Raw genomic sequence first — 20442 nt, forward strand, 5'->3', positions numbered from 1 at the left:
AGCCCCTCAGCAAATAAAGAGATGAGAGTTCTTAACAGAAATCTTGTGCATTACATGATATTCAGATTCAAATGACTTGAAATGCATTGTTTGCTGGAACAATGGTGACAAGGACTGAGCTGTGGAACAAACTGGAGAAGAGAGAGTCTGTGAGCGCAGGCCTGGCGCGAGCGCTGGCCAAGTTTTCAGGGCCTCGGAGCTGTCTCCCGGAGGGGCTCCTGGGGCGAATGCTTCTCTAGTTGATGCGATGTAATTCATGAAAGTCCCCTTGGCGAATCCTGCTGAACCACCACCCGGCTTTGGGTTACTAGAGAGTCTTGGGAGTGAGCGCACCTGTTCTTAAAAGCAAACGCAGGAGTCTCCGAGGTCAGACCTCAGTGTAATTAAGTATAAGCGGCTGGATTTCTCCACCTCGCACAGTCGCTGTCCTGAGGAAACTGACATTTTTATGGGAAACCTGGAAGAGAATCAAAGGTTTGGGGAATCTGACCCAAAGATGGGAGATGCTTAGTTGAAGACGGAGGAAGCCCTCCGCTGGGGGCCAGGAGTGGAAGGCGCCTAAATAGGGGTTCTGCAGGCTCCAAGCGCTCTGACCAGTGCGCCCCAAGCCAGAGAGGGTCACTGTCCCTAAGGCTTCAGAAAGATAACCTAACTAAAACCCCCAGGTCTCTGCGGACCCCCGGGGCGCTCCGTGGTCCCCGGAAACACTGAGCTGGGGACTTGACTGGGGTGGGGGAGAGGCATTTGAGCCCGTTGTTGTTATTGTTGTTCCCTGAACTGCCCTGTGCCCTCGGAAGAAAGACTCGTTCTTCTCTGGCATCCCAGCTCCAGAGAGACCCGGGCTGCGGTGGGGAGACTCAGCGACTCCGCCCCTGCGCCCCGCTAGGGGAGAGGCCAGGGGGCAGCGGGACCCGCCGCTGCAGCGCCCGGGACGTCGCCCGCGCGGCCCGAGTTCAAGTTCGCCGGGTGATGCCCAGCGTCGTGCAGGGCAACTAGACTACTCTTGGCAGAGCGCGCGCGCTCGCTCGCTCCGGAGAAGCGGCTCTGGCCTGCGGGCGGGCGGGGCGCTCCTCTCCCTACAGGTTTGCTTTAATGATTTTCTTGAAAGAAAGAGACAGTTGTGAGCAAACAGGTTTGACAGGGGCGGCTCCCCCCCTCAGCCCCCCAGGGAATTGCTTTTTGTCCGCGCCTGACTTCAAAGTCAGTAATCTGCCCCTGTCAGCGGCGTGACGGGCAGGCTTTCCGCTGTTTGTCGGGCGAGTAGCGGCCGCGCACGGCGGCGGAGGCTCTGCAGCCCGCGGGGACCGGGAGGCCGGCGCGGGCTGGGCCCTGAGGGGGCCGCGACTGGGGCCAGGTCTGGGGATGGCGGGCCTCTGGGGAGAGCTGTCTGGGATGGGACAGGACCCGGGGTGGCAAGGAGAAACGCCCGAGCCAGCTCGGCGGCTTCAGGCCCCGGGACCCACGCTCGGCCTCCGGACCACTGCGGACTGGGAAGGGTGCCAGTCCTCCTGCCGCCAGCGCCTGGGAGCATCTGGAAATGGCACACCCCAGTTTTCTGGAGCTGTCCTCTGGAGTCGCCAGGCCAGGACCGACCTGGGAGTCTGAAGACAACGTTAGTGTCTGCCTTCGCCCACGGCTGGCCCCACTCCGGCTGAGTGCCTGGGCTCCGTCCTACCCCAACTTCGGAGGAGTCCGCAGATCGCCCGAGTGGACCCCTGCGCGCGGGCTTTCCCCCAGGCTAGGGGGCTGCGTGTGCCCGGGGCGCCCGCGCGCCCGGCTCTGCGGGGAGATCCCCAGGCCCCTGCGCGCTTCATCTCAGTAGATGTTAAGGGACACTGAGCTATGAGAGAGATCCGAGAGTCTGACAGGACTGTCAGTTGGGGTTATATCAGACAGTGAAACCGACGCGCCTCCGCCCCGGGCCTCCGGGACTTCCCTGGGGGCTGGAGGAGGGGCCTTCCCTTACCGCCCCGAGCCCCGAGACCGGACGGCCACCAGAGGCAAGTCACTTCCTAATTGTCTAGATTTGTAAGAGGTTTTTGTGATGCTAAGTAAGCGTGGCTCAGCCCTCTCGGCTTCCCCCCTGCCCCCCGCCCCCCCCGCCCGCCTTTGTTTACCTTCGCCTGATCGCTCATTTATTTATCTATCTATTATTTATAGGCGTCCCCTCCTATTCAGCGCCCGTGTATGTTAATTGTGTTATACCATTTAATTCTAACATCGGTCTCAAAAGAGCTCTTAATGAGAAAAGCATACACAACATGGATCGCTCTGCTATTCAGCTCAGCCAGATGGACAACTGCTAACTTTTTTTTTTTTTAATAATGAAAATCCCCCCTTGACAAAGGAGTTCGGATGAATAGGCTCCAAATAGCACCTCAAACACTCCTAATTGTTTTGAGGACAATATGCTAATCCTCGGGTTTAGGCTTTGGTGTCTGTTGACAGCGTTTCTCCTCCAGTACCTCAAGCCACAGACTCCGGGAAAGAGTAGGGGCGAGCACACAAATCCCTGGACAAAAAGCAGCAGAAAGCAGTCAAACCCCCACCCCTGGGCACCACATCAAAGCGAGTGGGAACAGTACGAGAGCTCCGGGCAGACACGCGGGAGTGCGGCTTTCTGTGGGAAGCCGGGGGCGGGGCGGGAGGCGTTTGGACACCCAGAGCACCCTTCAATTTTGAGAACAAGTTCCGAAGAGTTGTAATGGATGAATGGAAGCACAGTTCCCTTGTCCCCACGGAACACAGAGCAATCTTCAAGCAACACTTACCCGGGAGGGGAAAAGAAAGGGATTCTTTCCCTTGTTTTCAAATTTCAAGACACTTTTTAACTCCTTGCCTGGGATGTGACACTGCCGGCTTCCTCCCAACTTGGCCCTAGCAGGACCTTAGTGCAATGTAGCTGTGGACTTGGCCGGGCCCAGGGCATGCTTTTCTGAGTGTCCGAGATTTTTTTTTTTTAAACTTCGGACCACTGCACCATTTCCCATGCCGGAACAAACGCTTCCACTTGTCTCGCCCCTCTGTACTGAACTCAACGCCCTCAGCAGAACGCCAGGCTCTGGGTGCAAGGAGTTCTCTGTGCGTCTCCCCCCTTCCTTTCCAGTGTGGTTTAAAATAAGAAAATGCATGCCACTCTCTGGTTTAGTTCCTTGCCTCCTTGAAGTGGTCTGACCACTTTGTGAGTAATGCTCGCTCAGGAGGGATGACACCCCAGGGACTGATACCTTTGTCCAGCTACTGAAAGCAAAAAGCAAGTCCAGAGGGCTAGGTTGGAGAAATCCCCTACTTAGGACCCCTCTACACCTAGCCCATAGGCCACACTCTGGACCTCCGTGTGACCTGACTCCTCTTTCAGGCCAACCTGACCTCCTGACTTCAGATTTTAGGAACATCAAAGGTTACTTTTTGAGATGACAGATTGTCTTTATTCAAAACGTCTTTGTTCAGCAAATGAACAGAGTAACGAGGTAAAATCCTTCTAAGTACATTTCCAAGACATCGTCAAAACATTTATGACCAATAGGATGTTTTTATTCTTTTAAATGTTTTTGTTCACTTTCTACTTTCTGACTTCATAACCTGACATTCTGTCTCAAAGTAAACTTAGGTCTCTAGGAGAACTGCTTTACACAAAGTAAATGACCACGGGGGTCCTTTTAGTTTTCCCTTGTAAAGAAGCAAACACGATCATAGCATGGTTTCAAATAGAAATGGTTCCCTTTCTGTACTTTTAAAGTTTTAAGCCTTACTCCACACACATGAAGAGCAAATGGCGCCTAGTTGTGTCTGATAGCAGAACACAGAGACTCAGCTAAATCTTTTCTTCGGGGTGCAAAAGAAAAAAAATATGCATTTTCTAGGTATAATACCAGGATCTGAGAATTCAAAGTCCAAAGCCCATCCGAGGAGAGAAAGGGACATAAATAAAGCAAAACTGCCTACTTTGTTTCTGTTTTTGTCCAAGGGGGGTGCAGTCAATGGTTTGTTTGGGGGCCGGTCAGGGTAGGGGCAGCTGTGTAGCGGTCATATAACATTTGCAAGTTTCTGGCACCTGTCTGCGCCCTGGGTCCTCGAGGATGCCCCTCCCTTCCCCCCCTCTGGAGGAGAGAGTCTGGGGTAGAGCAGGGGGGGCGGCTGGGCGGTGGCAGGACTGACCCGGAGGCATCAGCGGGCCGGGCTAGGCGCAAAGGGCTGGGTGCAGACCCGCTTCCAGGCCGCCCTTCAGGTCAGGCGGGCGGGCGGGCCGGAGGTTACATGGCCGTGGCGTGGGCTGAAGAGTAAGGGTCTATGCCAGTCTTGGTCATGCCAGGGAAGAGAATGTAGGCGACGGGGGGCTGCAAGGTGGAGGCAGACCAGGCCGTACAGTTACAGGGCACCACGAAGCCAGGGTTGGTGGGGGACGGGTGCGTGTGCGTGTGCTGACTGGGGCAGCTGAGGCTGCCGAAAGCGCCGTTCTGGTAGCCCAGGGTGGACGCGTAGGGCAGCGCACCGGTTGCCAAGGTGTGGGGCACTTCACCCATCTTCTGAATGGCGCTTGAGCTAAATTGCGCAGGGTCCATCAGAGAGTAGGGAGCCGAGGCGGGCGGCAAGAAGGCCCGGGCTTTCTCGGGCGCGCTCAGGAGGCCGTCGGAGGCCCCCACCGGCAGGCCGGCAGCCTTGAGCGGGTCCGTGTCGCCCAGGTAGGGCAGGGGGAAGACATACCTGTCCTTCTTGAGGAGGTTCTTAGGCTTGCGCCGCGGCCGGTACTTGTAGTCTGGGTGCTCCTTCATATGCTGGGCGCGCAGCCGCTTGGCCTCGTCGATGTACGGCCGCTTCTCTGCCTCCGACAGAAGCTTCCATTCTGCGCCTAAGCGTTTGCTGATCTCTGAGTTGTGCATCTTGGGGTTTTCCTGGGCCATCTTGCGCCGCTGGCCCCGGGACCACACCATGAAGGCGTTCATGGGCCGTTTGATGTGGTCTGAAGGTTTGGACATGGTCCCGGGCTGGGCGGGTAGGGACCGGGGGCGCGGGGGATCCGCCGGCGAGCCTGGGAGTGGTGGGTCCGTCTATCCGTCCTGAGCCGAGCCGGGACTCTGTGCTTCTCTGGACTCCGAGCCGCCGGAAGGAAACCTGGGAGAAGCGCTGACCCCTTGAAGTTCAACTGATCATGCCAGTCCAGGCAACCCCCGGGAGGCGTGGGGGAGCAAAAAGGGAGGGAGAGGAGTGGGCGGCCGTCCGGGGGGCTGTGCGCCACAGAGGTAGGTAGGGGCCCAAGGACCCCCGGTCTCTGGTATTAAGCAGCCAGGTAATTCGCTGGCGGGGCTGGAAGCTCCTCCTTCTCCCCCCACGCCACTTTCGCCTTCTCTCTTTTGCTGGGCTCCTCTGGCGTTTTCGGCCGCGTTGTCCCCCCTCCCGTGTTGTTTCCAGAGCAGCCTTCCTAGCCCTGCACCTGGCGGCGAATGCGGGGCGGCTGGCAAACCGGAGCCCAAAGCGGTGAAGTTCAAAGGCGAGGTGGGCCCGGACTGCAAGCACTCTGACATAAGCGCTGGGCGGCGACTCCCTAACCTGGACGCCCAATCAGCGTCGGAGCCAGCGAGCGGGGCGCACCTGCCACGCAGCCCGCGGGAGCGAGCGCGCCTGGGTGGCTGGGGTGCCAGGGAGAGGGAGCCCCGCAGAGAGGACACAGCGTCCATGTCTGGCATTCTGGACACATTAGAGCCTTCGCTCCTTTGACTTCCGTTCCCGCGTGTGCCCCGGCCGAAATTGGGATTTGGACTTCCACGAGGCAGCCTTGGGGAGGGGGCCGGTCAAAGGAAGGCAGCTGAGAGCACGTGTTGATAAACCAGCCAGTATAGCCATAAAACGCAAGGACAGGACCCCACCTCCCCGAAAGAATCTATCAAAGTATCAGAGTCAGGGTAAAAAGTAAAATGGATTGTCCTCAGCGGTGGGAAGGCCAAGCATTCCGGGAGAAGCGCTGACCCCCAAAGTCGGTGAATCTCCAAGAGGTTGGCTGAAGGCTCAGGCCAGGATGTGCAAAGATTTCAAACCTGGTTGTTGAGCCGCCGGGGAGCTCTGCGACCTTCTCTTCACTTTCTGGGAAGGGATCAGGGATTTTTATCACGATTCCTATTTAGAATTTATATGGGTTTTCCCACCACAACGGCGTCAATCTGGACGCCAGCACGCTTGAGTCAGGGCCTGGGGACCTTCTCTGTGCCAGCTGGGCAGCCGTCTGAGGCTGTACTTGGGTCCAGAGTCAGTCTGTTCCTGGGTGCCTCTTTCCACCGCACAGGGAGACTGAAACTGCATTCTTGAGACGAGGAGTATTCTTCGGGTAAAGAGGCCGAATTATCCAGCAGAGCCAACCTGCGCGCCTGTTCCCTTTGAATAATTGCCTGCCGGATGTGAAATGCCCTTGGGGGAAATATTTATTAAATGGAAACTATTGTCCCCGGCCCGGCGGGACCTGCGTGTGTTCCGGGCTTATTGGCTTTTCCACCAGCCTCTCTTGGGAGGGCCGGGCGGCCGCGCGCGCGGCTCTGCAGGCGGAAAGGGGACAAGGTAAGAGCAGAAGGCAGCCAGCCAGGAGGCAGGTCCTTCGTTTGCAGGTAGCACATCTAGTGACTTGAGGGCTCTACTCCTTACATTTAGGAAGACAAAGCTAGGGATTTCTCATCCCTAGTGCGTTCTGCACAGACAGGTTGACTTTATTCCGATTGTGCAGATGAGAAAACTGAGGTCGAGTAAGGCTAAGTGACTTGCCAAAAGTGACTTCTGTCGCAACTGGTAGCATCGAAATTCTAAACCTAACGCGTGGATTCAAAAGTCCTTAACCTCCTCCCCCAGCCGCCCTTGCCACCCGGCCCTTCAGAACTTCTGATGGTTCTGGAGCCAAACCTCGAACTCTCCCCTCCACGGCTGGAAACCTCAAAATCTTTCCTGCAGCGAAACCGTATTGGAAACCTCAAAACCTTTCCTGCTGCGAAACCATATTGGTGGACTGATCTTTGTGCCCAAGGGCGGGGCGCCCTGAAGAAAACATCCTGGCCAAGAGTGCCAGGGACCCCCACCCGCGCTAGTTAGCAGATGCAGACTTTCCATTCCTTCCCAGCCCCACCCACCCCTCTCCCCTCGAGCCCTGGTCCTGCCCTCTACCCTTATTTTCTCTGCAGGAAACTTTTAGCTTCCTGGAAGTAGATGCTCTTTCCAGTCTAATTCCTGGAGGATTTCTGAGAACCGCAGGTAGCCCGCAGTCAGCTAGGACCAGCCCTGCACTGCGCTCAGCCTGCTAGGATGTGGCGGTCCCGGGTCCACGGAATTGAGCTCTATCTGGAGATATCTGAAGGCTTTAGGAAGGAACAGAGAAATAATCTCTTGCAGGAGTCTGGCGTCTGCTGGGGTCAATTTTTCTCCGTCCCAAACCCTCTGGGACCCCAAACCTGCCCTAGAGGTTTAGGTTAATGTAAACCACCCCCTGGAAACAACTCAAGGGGGCCATTTAACAGAGGGGCCCGGCCAGCTCATCCCGAATTTCCCCGGAGGCAGCTCTGGGCAAGCTTGCTCCCTCCTTCCCCTCCTTGTATTTCTTCCATCTCAAAGCCTCTTGTACTCAGCACAAGTCTCAATCCAAGAATTGTATGGAGGAGCGCGTGCGCGCGACAGTAGCGTGGCACTTTGTGAACAGAAAACCACCTGACCTCTGGTGTTCCAGGTGTTGCACGACGCCTAGAGAAAGCACTACATGTCCAGAGGCGGAGCTAGAGCTGGAAATCCCGCAGTGTGGTTTTGAGGCAAGCGCTTGGCTGGAACGCACAGATGCGGTTTGCGCTTTAGCGCCTCGTATCTCAGGGAAATCGCGCGCTCCATGTACGCTGCACTCGATGGCCGCCGGTTTATCGGATTTTCCTTGGAGCTGGCGTTCCCAGGTTCCCAGACCCTGGCTTGGTACTCCCTACAACCTGCTCCTGAGTGCGTCACAGTCCCAGAAAACTTTGCTATTCCACCAAGCTTGGACCATTTCAGGACTTGCTGTACGCGGCCCCTGGGAGAACCAGCAGCTTCGGACACACCTAGGACAGAGGTCGCCTAAACGTTCCTTCTATTTTATCTGCAGCCTGAAACGAGGTCGCCACGTCACTCGCAAAGGCTGGAGGTGGCCTACCCGCCTCCACGGTATACGTGGATAAACTGAGCGAACACTCAGCAGGAGCTTCTTGACGCACGGAAGTCTTTCAAGGCCAATGGCCGCCGCAGGGGTTGGCCACAACCCTGTTCCTCCAGTAACCAGAAATTTGCTATTGAATCCTCACTGTTTGGTAGAAGGGAACCCTGGCGGTGGTAGAGTGGGCTACACGGTTAGCAGTTCAAAACCACCAGCCCGCTCTGAGGAACAAGTTGAGGCTTTCTACTACTGAAAGCCTTATAGGGTCGGGTTTTGTTTGTTTTGTTTTCTGAGGTCTAGATTCGTTCTACTTTCCCTTCACCCTACTCCCTCCTGAACGCTTCAAGGGCTTTCTAGGTGTGCCTTTGGACTGGGACCTTGTATGGGTGCAGTTTCTTTCTCCTTTTGCCAGGTTTGGTTGTCCATCCCTCAGCCCCAGTTGAAGAGTTCATCTGTGCGGAGGATCCTCTCCAGAGTGTGTCAGCTGGCCCTCTCCTTGGGACCTCTTGCTCAACCTCGCAGAGAGGTAACCTGGCTTGGAACTCCTGGAGGGCTGGAGCTCCCTTTACTCATTTTCAAGCTCATTGTGAGCACAGCGATATATTCAATGAAGTTTCCTTCGGCCCCAGGCTCAGATAAACTTCCGTGAGGTCTTCACCCACCATGCATCTGCGGGGACCACACCCTAAACACAACCTAGAAATCGGACCTCAGTCATTGGCCCCCCCCAGCCAGCACCTACTTCCTTGGCCTGAGTGCTCCAAGCCTCTTTCCAAGTCTCACTTTTCCCCTCTGGTGGGCAGGCGGCCTGCTTCTAACCCTCTGGGGCTGAGTGATGGCTCTGTATGGAGCAGAAAGTGCTCTGAGGCAGGGTTAGAAGGTGTGTGGGGAGTTGGGGGTGGGGGTGGGGGTGCGGGGGAGAGGGAGACACAGGGAACTCAGCTGGCTGTGCTCAGCCCCTTGGGCTTTCCGAAGCATGCAAGGAGAGTTGCTTGTGTTCTGAGGGGCTGAGCCTCTGACCTCTCTGAGTTCCCAGAGAGGAACATAGCCAAGGTTCCAGGTGAGGGCCTGGGGAGCTTTCCTCAGTTTAGCTGGACCACCAGGGTCCCAAGAGCAGAGGGCTCTTGGCCTTAACTCATTGAACCTTAATCAGACCCCTCACTGGAAACGGACAGCCCAGGAGCCAACCCTGATAATAACACTTGCTCTGGAGAAACCATGCCCTTCGATGAATTCATCATCCATGTAATGATCTGATTACCAAAAATATCTTCAACCTTTGGCGCCCGGCTTTGCTAGTCCCGCTTTCTGTGTGGTGGTAGCATTTACCCCATCTTTTCAGAGTGCCTGAAAGGAACCAGAGCTCAAATGCCATGAGGACATTTTCTGACCATCATTCTGGGGTCATCTCTCCGGAAGCCAGCATAGCCCAGCCCACTCTCCAGTTTTGAAATTTGTAAAACTCCACGTGTCCTTTGCAGCCAAGCTTTCACCAAAGAAAGGAAGCAAAAACCTAGTTACAGCCCAGAGCGTGGACCTGCGACAGTGGCTGTGTGTGTTGGTGGCTGCGGAGCTGGCACAGGGCGTTTGGCTGAGCTGAGGGCACTTCTGTCTCAACATCTGGAGCAGACAGGTAACAATGTTCCCTACTTCAAACTGCCTTGACTTGAAGAGCTGCAGCTATTTGAAGCAAACATCAGTAACTGGCTGACCAGTTGAATGGAGGAGTGCATACAATCTATGCACATCCCTCAGAAACCAGAGACAGGCTGGGTGTAAGAGTGGGGCCTGGAGTCTTCTTATTCACACCCCATATCCCATCCCCTCCATACCTGTTGCTGTAGAGTCCATTCGGAACCCAGGGAGAGTTCCTTTGCGGTAAAAATAATTCAGCGTTTGGCTGGTAATCCAGAGGTCGGAGGTTGGAAGCCAGAGGATGGAAGAAAGATGTGACACCCTGCTTATGAAAAGTGACCCACTGACAACCCCACTCATTCATGAAGACAACAGGGGATTACAGTGAACCCTCGTTTATCACGGTTAATCGGTTCTAGACCCTACCGGTGATAAATGCAATTCTGCGAAGTAGGATTCCTTATATCCAAAAGTTTTACCTTTTCCTGGATGGTGAGCATCTTCCTCTGGCACTTATTTTTATTGTCAGAAGGCTTAGAAGAAGCAGCTCGTTTAGGAGCCATCACAGGGCTTAGATAAAATTTCTTTAAAATCGCAAACAATTACAGTACACTGTACAAAAGCAAAAATGCATCTGATACGTAGCTCCGATACGTAGCGATGCAGACAGAAGCGTGTACAGTATGAGCCAATCAGTGGCAGTAATGACAAAGCATGCACTGTTACGCAAAAACCGTGATAGAGTGAAGCCGCGGAAGTCGAAGCGCGAAGTGGCGAGGGTTCACTGTATTGGGCCTAAACCAGGAGACCTTTCCGAAGCAGTTCTGCTCTGCCTGAGAGGGTCACTGGGAGCTGGAGTCCTTACGGGGTGGACTGAATGGCAGTGGGTTTAGGTTACCATGAGGAGATGGTCTCTCCGGAGCAAATGGTTTACGTTTCACAATTCGCCTAAAGACTGGCTGATTTGAAGAAAAGTTTATCAATCTACTTCCACAGAGACTTATTATAACCAAGAAGCCCCTACAGTGCAGCTCTGTGGCAGTGACTACCTGCCATGAAGGTCTCGTTCCTCCCACGGTGCTTACAACCCAATGTCAACACAGACAGTCAACCAGGAAATAGGCCCGACTCTCCCAACAACTGCTTGTATCACCCCGGCAGGTTATTTCACCTGTCTGTGTCCTGGTACTCTCATCTGTATTATGAGTATAGTGGAATATATCAGGACTAGCTGGATTAATACGTGGAAGGGCTCCAAACAATGCCTGGCATGTGGAAACTGTTCAATGAATGGTCAGCTGAGTTTACTCTATTGTTAAATAAAGGAGAGGTAATAGTGCTAGGAATTGACTCGTGATGATGAGATCCTGGGGGACAGGAGGGGTTGGAGATCATTTTATGTGGGTGCTCAGGGACCTGCGCACAGTAGGAAGCCAGCCTTATGTAGGAAGGGTAACTATCCAGGAAGCCTTTCCAGGCAGAAAGAGCAGGAAATGGCCCCTGCCTGGAGAAGAGATGGGCTCAGTGTACCTGATGGATCTGAGAAGCTAGTGTGGCTGACCTCTGACTAAAGGAAGAATAGAAGAAAAACACTGGGCAGATTATCCCGGGCCTCACAACCTCACAAACCCTGGTAGGAGTCTGGTTCTTATTTAAATGTACTGGGAAGCCCTGGAGTATGAGACACACCAGCATTCTTAAATAATAAGTCCAATAATCCCTTACAAAATGCTTTGGTTATAGTAGTAGCATACGAATGCTGTGTTAAATTTGCTTATAGTAATTATGGAGGGATCTCCTTGCCAATCATGGGCCAGAAGCTTTATAAACTACAGAGTTTTGTAGGTTTTGATGTCTTCTGCTTGACCATCTTTTAAAAAGGAGGCCCCCTTCCCCTCCCCTTGCTGAAATGCTCTGGACTCCTTACTTCCCCTTCTTTTCAGGAAGTGATGGGGTAGAACTGGGAATGGGCACAACTGGTCATGACTCTGAAAACCAGGTCATTTATGTTCAGCTCAATGTGTTCCTGACTCGCTCCTCAAGACTTGGTTTCCGACTTGCCCGTGGGCAGCCCAGGGCCTCCTACTTGGCTCTTTCTGAAGAAACTGAGTCCACATATAGGTATTTTGATTATCTTGAGAAATACAGGATTTGTAAATGAGGTTTTCTAGGATAAAAAAAAAATGTGCTAAGAACAGGAAAGACTCATTTTGTTTCTCGGAATAAAAGCCAAAAGGCTGTCAACATCGCAGGGCATGGCCTGGGTTTTTTATTGTGTTGGGGAGTTTCACAGACCTTAGGTCTTCCCCAGCCCCCATTCTTCTAAAGTAAGAATCCTTGGTCAGCTTTTATCATAAACAATACTCTTTAAGGCTCTGTGTTTGCCTAACGTAATTGGCCAAGTTATTGGAGCATACATTCTCTTGCCAGTTTTATCACAAATTCTACACTGTAGAGGATAAGACCAAACTCTGGCAAGAAGCCCCAATCAGTAGCAGAATAGCAGTCCCTCTTTTTGTGGTACCTGCCTCGGTCCCCAAGCAAAATGGCAGGAAACAGGAGGCCAGTTAGCTTTTCCAAAGGATGCTACAATAAGCATGCTTATTTTTATGTACCAGTTGTATTTTTAAAGTACAAGTTTTTTGTTTTGCTATACCCCAAAGGCCAGTAACCTTTGCTACTTTACTTAGTAAGAAAATCTCTGAAATATTTACTGAGAGAGGTATAATAAAATAAAAGAGCCATAAAAATGGAGTTCAAGACCTTGACCTTCCAATTACTGTGAGCCCTTGGGGAAAGAATTTCTCTTGGCCTTGAGCTGGTATGCAGTTGGTATTACTAAGCAAAATGGGGCCTGGGCTGCCAGGCCCTATATTTGTTATCTGCGGCTACATAACAAACTACCGCCACACTTAGTAGCTTAAAAGAGCACATTTTTACTCTCTAACATTTCTGAGGATCAGAAATCCAGAAGCAGCAGAGTTGAGTGGCTCTGACACAGGATCTCCTATCAGGCTGTAACCAAGATGTTAGCCAGGACTCGGCTGTCTAAAGGCTTGACTAGACTGGAGGATTTGCTTCTAAACTCATTCTGTAGACTCACTGATGGCTCATGGCAAGAGATCTCTATTTTCCCCCCACTGGGGTCTCTCCCTAATCATTGGCAGCTCAATTCTCCTGTGCAAATGACCTGAGAGCAACAAGACAGAAGCCTCCAAATCTTCTATAATCCAATTTCAGAAGTGATGTATGGCCAACTCTGCTGTGTTCTATTGGTCCACAGGCCAACTGTAGTAGAATGTGGGCAAAGACTATATAAGAGTGTGAATACCAAGAGGTGGTATCGTAGGGGACCATCTCTGGAGCTGTCTACCACAGGCTCCAACTGGATAACAGGCTGGGAAGAGCTCAGGAGGCAGCAAAACACAGCAACCCTGAGTGATGCTCACTGCTATTGTTCCTTCCTCGCCTGATCCCCACCAGCTCTTTGGCAGAATGGTGATGAGAGTGTCTTTTTGTCTTGTGAGTCCACCATTTCCTTCTGCCCACACTGACACTCTTGCCCTTTCCCTGGTTTATTTTTCATACCCGGCCCTCACCATTCTCACTCCCGAGCTGCGTCATCTTTGGCCTTCTGTTAGCTGAATCCCGGCTCTTATGCTCACTTGTTTGTAAGGGACCCATGAAGGACATGGGGCCTGAATTTTAAGAGAGGATTGCCGAAGACAGTTCAGTGTGGCTGCAATAGAGACATTCTCGGCAGTGCAGCTGATAATGTTGGCCAGGGAATCCCTAGCAATGCCTCTGAAATGTTATCACCTCATCGTTTGGGATTTCAGTGGGTCCAAGGATGGGAGATATAGACTTAGGATAGGCTTTCGAGTGCAGAAAACTGTAGCATGTAAAGAACAAAATAACATAAAACAAAACAAAAACCATTTGCCCTTGAGTCCATTCTAACTCATGGTGACTCCATGTGTGTAACAGCAAAGCAGAGCCGTGCTGTGCTCCAGAGGGTTTTCTCTGATCTATTTTGAACATAGATTGCCAGGCCTCTCTTCTGAGGCACCCTCTGCTTCTGAGGCTCCCTCCCTCTGGGTGGTGCTAACCTTTCAGTTAGCAGCTGACGAGAATGTTAACTGTTTGAAACACTCAGAGAATCTTTGTACTAAGTTGCAGCCAACGATTATCAAACTCTCCTTTAGTCATGCCGTGTTCCAGGTGCTATGCATACATTCACAACAAGTTGTGTTTTATTTAACACAATAATCCTATGCAGAGGGATCTATTATTATGCCCACTTTGCAGATGAGGAAACTGAAGTCAGAGAGTTTGGACAGGACTGGTTTAAATGATCCTGGATTTGAGAATAGGTGTTATCTGACTCAAAGACTCGCATTCTGGCTAAGGCCTGACTCCCTTCAGTATGGCCCATTGCGAGTTGTGGGTAGAACCAAAGTACAGTGTAGAAGGAGGCAGAAAAGGAAATTGAAGGGTGGGTTTTCACAAAAGGAGGCCTGAGCAGAATTGGCTCACTATCTTCATGAAAGGATGGACAGATGACATAGGCTGAGGGGAGAGAGGAATGTGTTTCAAGTGAGATGGCGTATGCATTGGGGCAGGTACAGAGATACAGACTGGAATGAACGACTTGTACACTGGGGAGAGGTAAAGTGGACAAAATTCTGAGAGCACTGAATGCACAAATGTGTAGCTGACAGTTGATCAGATGGGCAAGGGGAATTTTACTTTTGGGGGATGAGATAAAAGAGATTAAAGGTGGTCATTTATTAAGATCAGTATGATAATATTATACGTCTGCTCCTCACTTATTGACTAACTTGTTATCCTGTTCTTTTCCATTTAGGGCAATAGTAAATCATCTGCCAATTACTTTGCATATTGGTGACTGGTTCTAACAGTTAGAAATGCCAAGGTATGTGGTGAGGTGGTTGAGGTTATGGGTCAACTTGGCTGTGCCATGATTCTCAGTGGTTTGGTAGCTATGCAATGATGCAGTTAGGCAGATGTGTAATAATGCAGTCATCTTCCATTTTGTGACATACGGTGGCCATCCTCCTTAGTCACATTTCACATAATGTCAGCTTTCACATGCAGACGTGGTCTGTGGGACTTAACCATGTGGATAAATGAGGAGAGTATGTGTAGATGGATGAGGATGGGGAAGAATGGAAGCATCATTCTTTTTATTCTGGGCAGATGCTTGCAATGTCTTAACTAATTTAACATTTATTTTAATAAATTCTCTAAAATACTACTTTTATCAGAAAGCAGAATTGCTGATCTGCTGATGAAAGCGATTATTTTGGGGGCTGTTATTATGGCTTTAACTGAATATATCTTGCAGCAGTTCTTTGCTAAACATATTTTTAAGTTTGTACTTATGATGCCAGAGTGGATTAATTCCCTTATCAATGTATGTTTGAGAGCTAAATTCAGTAGGATAATTTTAGCACTGATTAGTCTTGACTGTAAATCAGGGCAGTCCACTTATAATCCCTGGATTATAATTTGGAAGATAACCACAATACTTGCACTTCATAGTACTTATAATGCACTGAAATCCTTTGTTTATTAATCTCTACAAGAGACACAGATTATGAGAGAAAACAAGCCACCTTGGAACGACTTGGCAAAGCTCAGTGATGCACAAGGAAGTCATGGGGCTTGTTAGGTCTATCAGAGTCTGTTCTACCACCCTGCCTTGCTGAAATATTTAAAAATATAAATATCTAAATGGGGGGGGTATTGTCTTCATTGGCTTCTAGAGGGGCAAAACTAGTGAGATGTATGTGTTTTTAAAAGCTCATAGAAAAATGGAATTAATTGATATATCATTTTCCCCAAACTTTTTGAAGTCCCTTTAAAACGTGTATATTTATATGCATGTGTGTGTGTGTAAAATTACTGCTAGGAAATAGTACATACAATTGTGGGAGTTGGTAAGTTCCAAATCTCTAGGTCAAGTGGCAGGCTGGAGACCTTTGCTGGCTCTCAGTTGTGGGGACTGGTAAATCCAAAATCTGCTGATCAGATAGCGTGTCAGAGACTTTTTGTAGGCTTATATATCTAAGATCCAGAGGTCAGGAGGTAAGAAAAGTACAAGGTTCAGAGAGAGAACACAATCAATATTTATTTATAGACTGAAGGCAGACCACATCCCCAAGGCCATGCCCATTTCAACTGATTGGTGGATCACATCTGATCACATTATGGGCAGAGACTCCATTCCATTTCCTCCCGATCCAAACAGCACCCCTCTAACATCTGACCAAGTTCAGAGTTAAGTTGGTGCATGTAATTAACCATCACAAGTATATTTATTGAGTGCGTGAAGGTGGATTTGAGCAAAGCAAACTAGGACATTCTCTTAGGGTACTTGCCTGAGAACAGTGGAGTAAGATGAGTGGGCAAAGGGGGCGAAACTACTTTCCTCATGACTTTGTAGAGTTCAGGAAATAACAGTCTTTGTGATCTTGGTGCTTGGCCAGGAATCCCTCTTCACTTGAGAGTTACTTCATTTGATTCTCTAACTCAATAAAACAAAATGTGTGACAGATGAAGCTGACAGCCCAGCAAGCAGTGGTCTCTCATATTCTTCCTCGCTTTTGTTTAGACTCTTCATTTTGATCGGTATTCAGTGTCCGGAGGTTGCTTGTTTCAACCAGTACTAATTGCTCCATGTATGTGCCAATGGCTGGTACAGAGGTGGGTGTAGACCCAGTGTGGCCAATCAACAGAAATCTGGGAAAGTCTCCCCGTGCTTCCGATGAATCATGCAGAAAGTAATAATCCTCCGTTTGCCTGCTTTTGTTTGTTTGTTTTATGTTTGTCTTCATGCCACCCAGCCAGAATTAGGATGCCTGTCTTGGGGATCACAGAGAGAACCGGCCCAGGAACAGGTCAGTAAGATGAGAGGGAAAGGGAGAAGCATCTAGCCCCCTTGATGACTTGGTGGAGTTCATGAAGTAACCATGTTTGGAACACAATTGTGGAATGTCTTGAGATGTGACACAATTACTTTTCCTGATAGTTTAAGTCCTTAAAGGTTGGAACGGCCATAGGTTCCTAGGTGGCAGCAAAACCTCCCATCTTTACCAGCTCAGATTTGGTCTAGCGTTGGCCTTCGCTGAATTTATACAACTATGGCTGAGCCTTTACAGGTAGAAGCAGAAGCTCTTTTGGTATGCATATCTGAATCTCCCTTTTTATGGATTTTCTGTTCGGTCATAGTCTATTTTCACATACTTTAATATAGTAAAATTGTGATTATTTTTACTGACCAGTTTATTTGGATTGGCTTCAGTTTGCTATATAAATAATCCCTCAGTTTTGCGATCCAGGAGGAATAGGAATGAGCTCGGCTGAGTTTCTCTCAGGAATGATTTTAGGAAAGTAGATGCGGCTCTCCCTTTACAGTGGTGGCAGAACTGTGAGGTTGGCTCTGGGGATTTGGGGTCAGCAGAAAACACTACCAACCCCACATTGCCTCGGTGCTCATTCTGGGGCTGTAAACTGAGTCCTGGGATGATGTCAACTTTCCAGTCCTGGTCCACCTGTCCCTGGCAGTTTATCAGTCCCGTTCGCCACCTCCTGCTGTGACTGACTTTCTTCCGTGGTGCTGCGCTAAAGATTCAGGAGGCACCAGCCATTTCACCTGTGAAGCCGTTCTTTCTCCTCAGGAATATTTTTATTTCTCTCTTATTCTTGGGCAACACGTCCCAAACAAACAAGCAAGCAAGCAAACAAACAAACAAACAAACAGATCACTCTACCTCCTCAATGTAGCATTCCAAAGTCCTTCTTCCCTTTGCCACCTTCCTCAATTTTGCAAACTAGGAGTTTCTCCCTGCTACACTTTTGGAACTGTGGGCAGATGTGTAGAATGGAAAGATGATGGTTCTGGCCTCATGTTGCGCTTGAACTCCCAATCATAAATGCTATGCATCCTGTTCCCTGTGCACCACAACTTAGCAGAAGTGAAGGCGCAAAGGCAGCCAGGACTTTCTGTGTTGCGAATATGTGGCCAGTGTTCGATCCTGCTTTCTCACCACCTCTCTGAAGCATGCCAAGTGTCTCTTTATCCTCAAAACTTTTCTGTCCCCCAAGACTGACCTCTGACTTCTTCCATTGACTTCCACCCCAAGGGAGCCACGTGAGATCCTGAAAGCCTATCAGTTGATTTTCAGTCAGGAACAGATTTGCTGATCTTGTATTCAGGACAATTCATGGTCGTGTATATAATAATTCAGCAGATGTTTGTTGGAAAAGCTCACACCTGTGCTCTGCTCTCACCTCCCTCAGTTCAGTTCCCACTAAGTTACTCCATGCTCTGTGGGCATATGCGGATGGGTATCTGCCCAGCGCTCTCCTTCCTTCTGGCCACACTGACTCCCGATTCTTTTCCCTCTTTAGTACAGAATTCTTCTCTCACGTGAAAACCTTGTCTAGGCTTTCCTCGTGTTGCTTCCCTGTTCACTCTTCTTATTCTTCCTCTGCTTTAGCCTTTGTTGTGTCGCACTTGAACTGGCATTAGCTTCCCATTGCTTCCAGCGAATGCTGCCTCACAGTTACCTGAGTTTCATTTTAAAATCAAGTATAGGCTAGGAGACCTTTTATAACTTGGGTGAAATGTTCTCTGTCATAGATTCATCCAACTGGTTCATCCCAGTCCCCTTTGGCTGTCTCTCTCCCTAGGACAGTTAGACTGTTAGATGATGGATTTTATGCAGATAACAGAATTTACTTTTTCATCCCATGTGACTGAGTTGCCTGACTCTTCCTTTTCTTCTTGTTTCTCCCACTCAATTTTGCCTTTTGGGTGTAGGAAAATCTCTCAGAAGCAAGTGTCCCATTCTTCTGTATTTCCTTGGAGGTATAGAGCCTTCACAGCTGTTCTCCAAGTGAGGGACTCTCAAAACGTTGGGAAAGACTGGGGGATGCAGAGATGCTCAGGGCACACTAAGAGAAGGGAGACGCGGAGAAGGCAATGTTCTGCAAGCATAGGGACAGTTATTAGGGAAACCTTGCTACTCGTATACAACTCCCTCTTTCTTTAAAATGAATTTCAGATGTCTATTTGAGTTTCAGCTACCTCGGTTATACAATGGAGATATAGGTTGATGTGAGGATCGCACGTGAAATACTATATAGGCAGTAGATGTAGCTTTGACTGAATTAGCAGAATTGGAAATACTATAAGTTTTTATAGTAATAACGAGTTATAATGACAACACACAATTTATTATTTATTATTCTGCTGTTATTAGGTGCCCTTGGCTTGGTTCTAATGCAGAATAACCTTGTGTACAACAGAACAAAACCTTGCCCACTCCTGTGCCATTCTCAAAATTGTTGTTATGCTTGAGCCCATTGTTACAGCCACTCCATGTCATCAAGGGTCTTCCTACATCGCCAAGCGTGGTGTCCTCTCCCAGGGGCTGATCCACAGTATGTGAGACAAAGTCTTGCTCTTCTTGCTTCTAGGGGGCATTCTGACTGTCTTTGGATTCAACAGGACCAATACCAGTCCAGTTTAGCTCATTCATGCCTGGAATATTGATCTTTCTGTGGTCCATTTCAGTTTTGATGGCTTCCAATTTCCTAGATTCATATTTTGTATGGATTTCTTACTCTATAAGTCATAATAATAATAATAATAATAATAATAATAATAATAATAATAGCTATAAGTGATTATTCCTCTTCCTCAGTATGGCTCCTCATAGTATTTGTTCCATACATCACTTTAGCTGGAATCTCATTGTCTAGACCCCACTCAGCTGCAATCTCATTGTGGAAACTTTACTCATATCTTCCTGAATGCAAGAAGATTGGGAATTTTAGTCTCTGTGATAGGCAGATACATGCTGTCCTAACTATTCTGTTATTACCTTTCAAGACAAGAGACAGCTACCGGTCTCTGTTTCAATATATTTGTAAATTTCTCTTTTTTAATTACTTTCCTCTCTTTTCCTTGGGCACCAAGTATTAAAATGGAATTAGAAATAAAACCTTATACTGCTTAACAAAGAAATAACATATTCTACTATGGATGAGCCTACTGATATTTGAGAAACTAGTGGCATTGTTTTAAGCATACAGCAACACGCAAGCCACCACAGTATGACAAACTGACAGATGAGTGATAGACAAAAGGACATGGAGTTATTGAATTCTAAGCAGACTGAAAAAATATGCAGTCCCCAGTTACCAGCATAACTGGCTTTCCCATAATGATAAGCTGAGCAAACACTTCATTGCCTGGGGAGCTAAGTAAAGCTGCCCTGTAGCTCGGTGTAGGGACTCACACACCAGGAAGTCACCCTCTAGCAAGGTAGACTCTGAAGAGGAAAATCAACAATGATATGCCAGTTAGTGGGTGACATCACTCCATGAATAACAGAAGATGAGGAGAAACAAGAATTAATGCTACTTAGAGTAATAATTCCATAAGTTTGTTGTATGGGCTTGGGTGTTGTTGGATGCTAGAAGCTTTGCTACTGGTATTTCAAACACCAATAGGGTCATGCATGATGGACAAATGTTAATGGCATGTTCTTCTGTGTATAGTCCAGCTTTTGGGATCATTTGCTGAGCACTCAGATTGAATTAATATGGTGAAAGTATACAACCCTGAA

At 49.3% G+C, this 20442-nt stretch overlaps 1 protein-coding gene across 1 annotated transcript; it reads right to left on the bottom strand.

Moving 5' to 3' along the window:
- Positions 1-4253: 4253 nt before the first annotated feature.
- Positions 4254-4976, bottom strand: SOX14 (SRY-box transcription factor 14). The gene has a single exon (XM_004712096.2). The coding sequence runs from the start codon at positions 4974-4976 to the stop codon at positions 4254-4256; it is 723 nt and encodes a 240-aa protein (XP_004712153.1).
- Between the last annotated feature and the right edge of the window lie 15466 nt (positions 4977-20442).

This window comes from Echinops telfairi, unplaced genomic scaffold (assembly GCF_000313985.2).
Source record: "Echinops telfairi isolate 266 unplaced genomic scaffold, ASM31398v2 ScPeMD7_16;HRSCAF=60, whole genome shotgun sequence".
In the NCBI taxonomy this organism is placed as follows: domain Eukaryota; kingdom Metazoa; phylum Chordata; class Mammalia; order Afrosoricida; family Tenrecidae; genus Echinops; species Echinops telfairi.

Bases quoted from the DNA above. Each gene is read 5' to 3' on its own strand.
- SOX14 (XM_004712096.2), bottom strand. From the start codon at position 4,976: ATGTCCAAACCTTCAGACCACATCAAACGGCCCATGAACGCCTTCATG.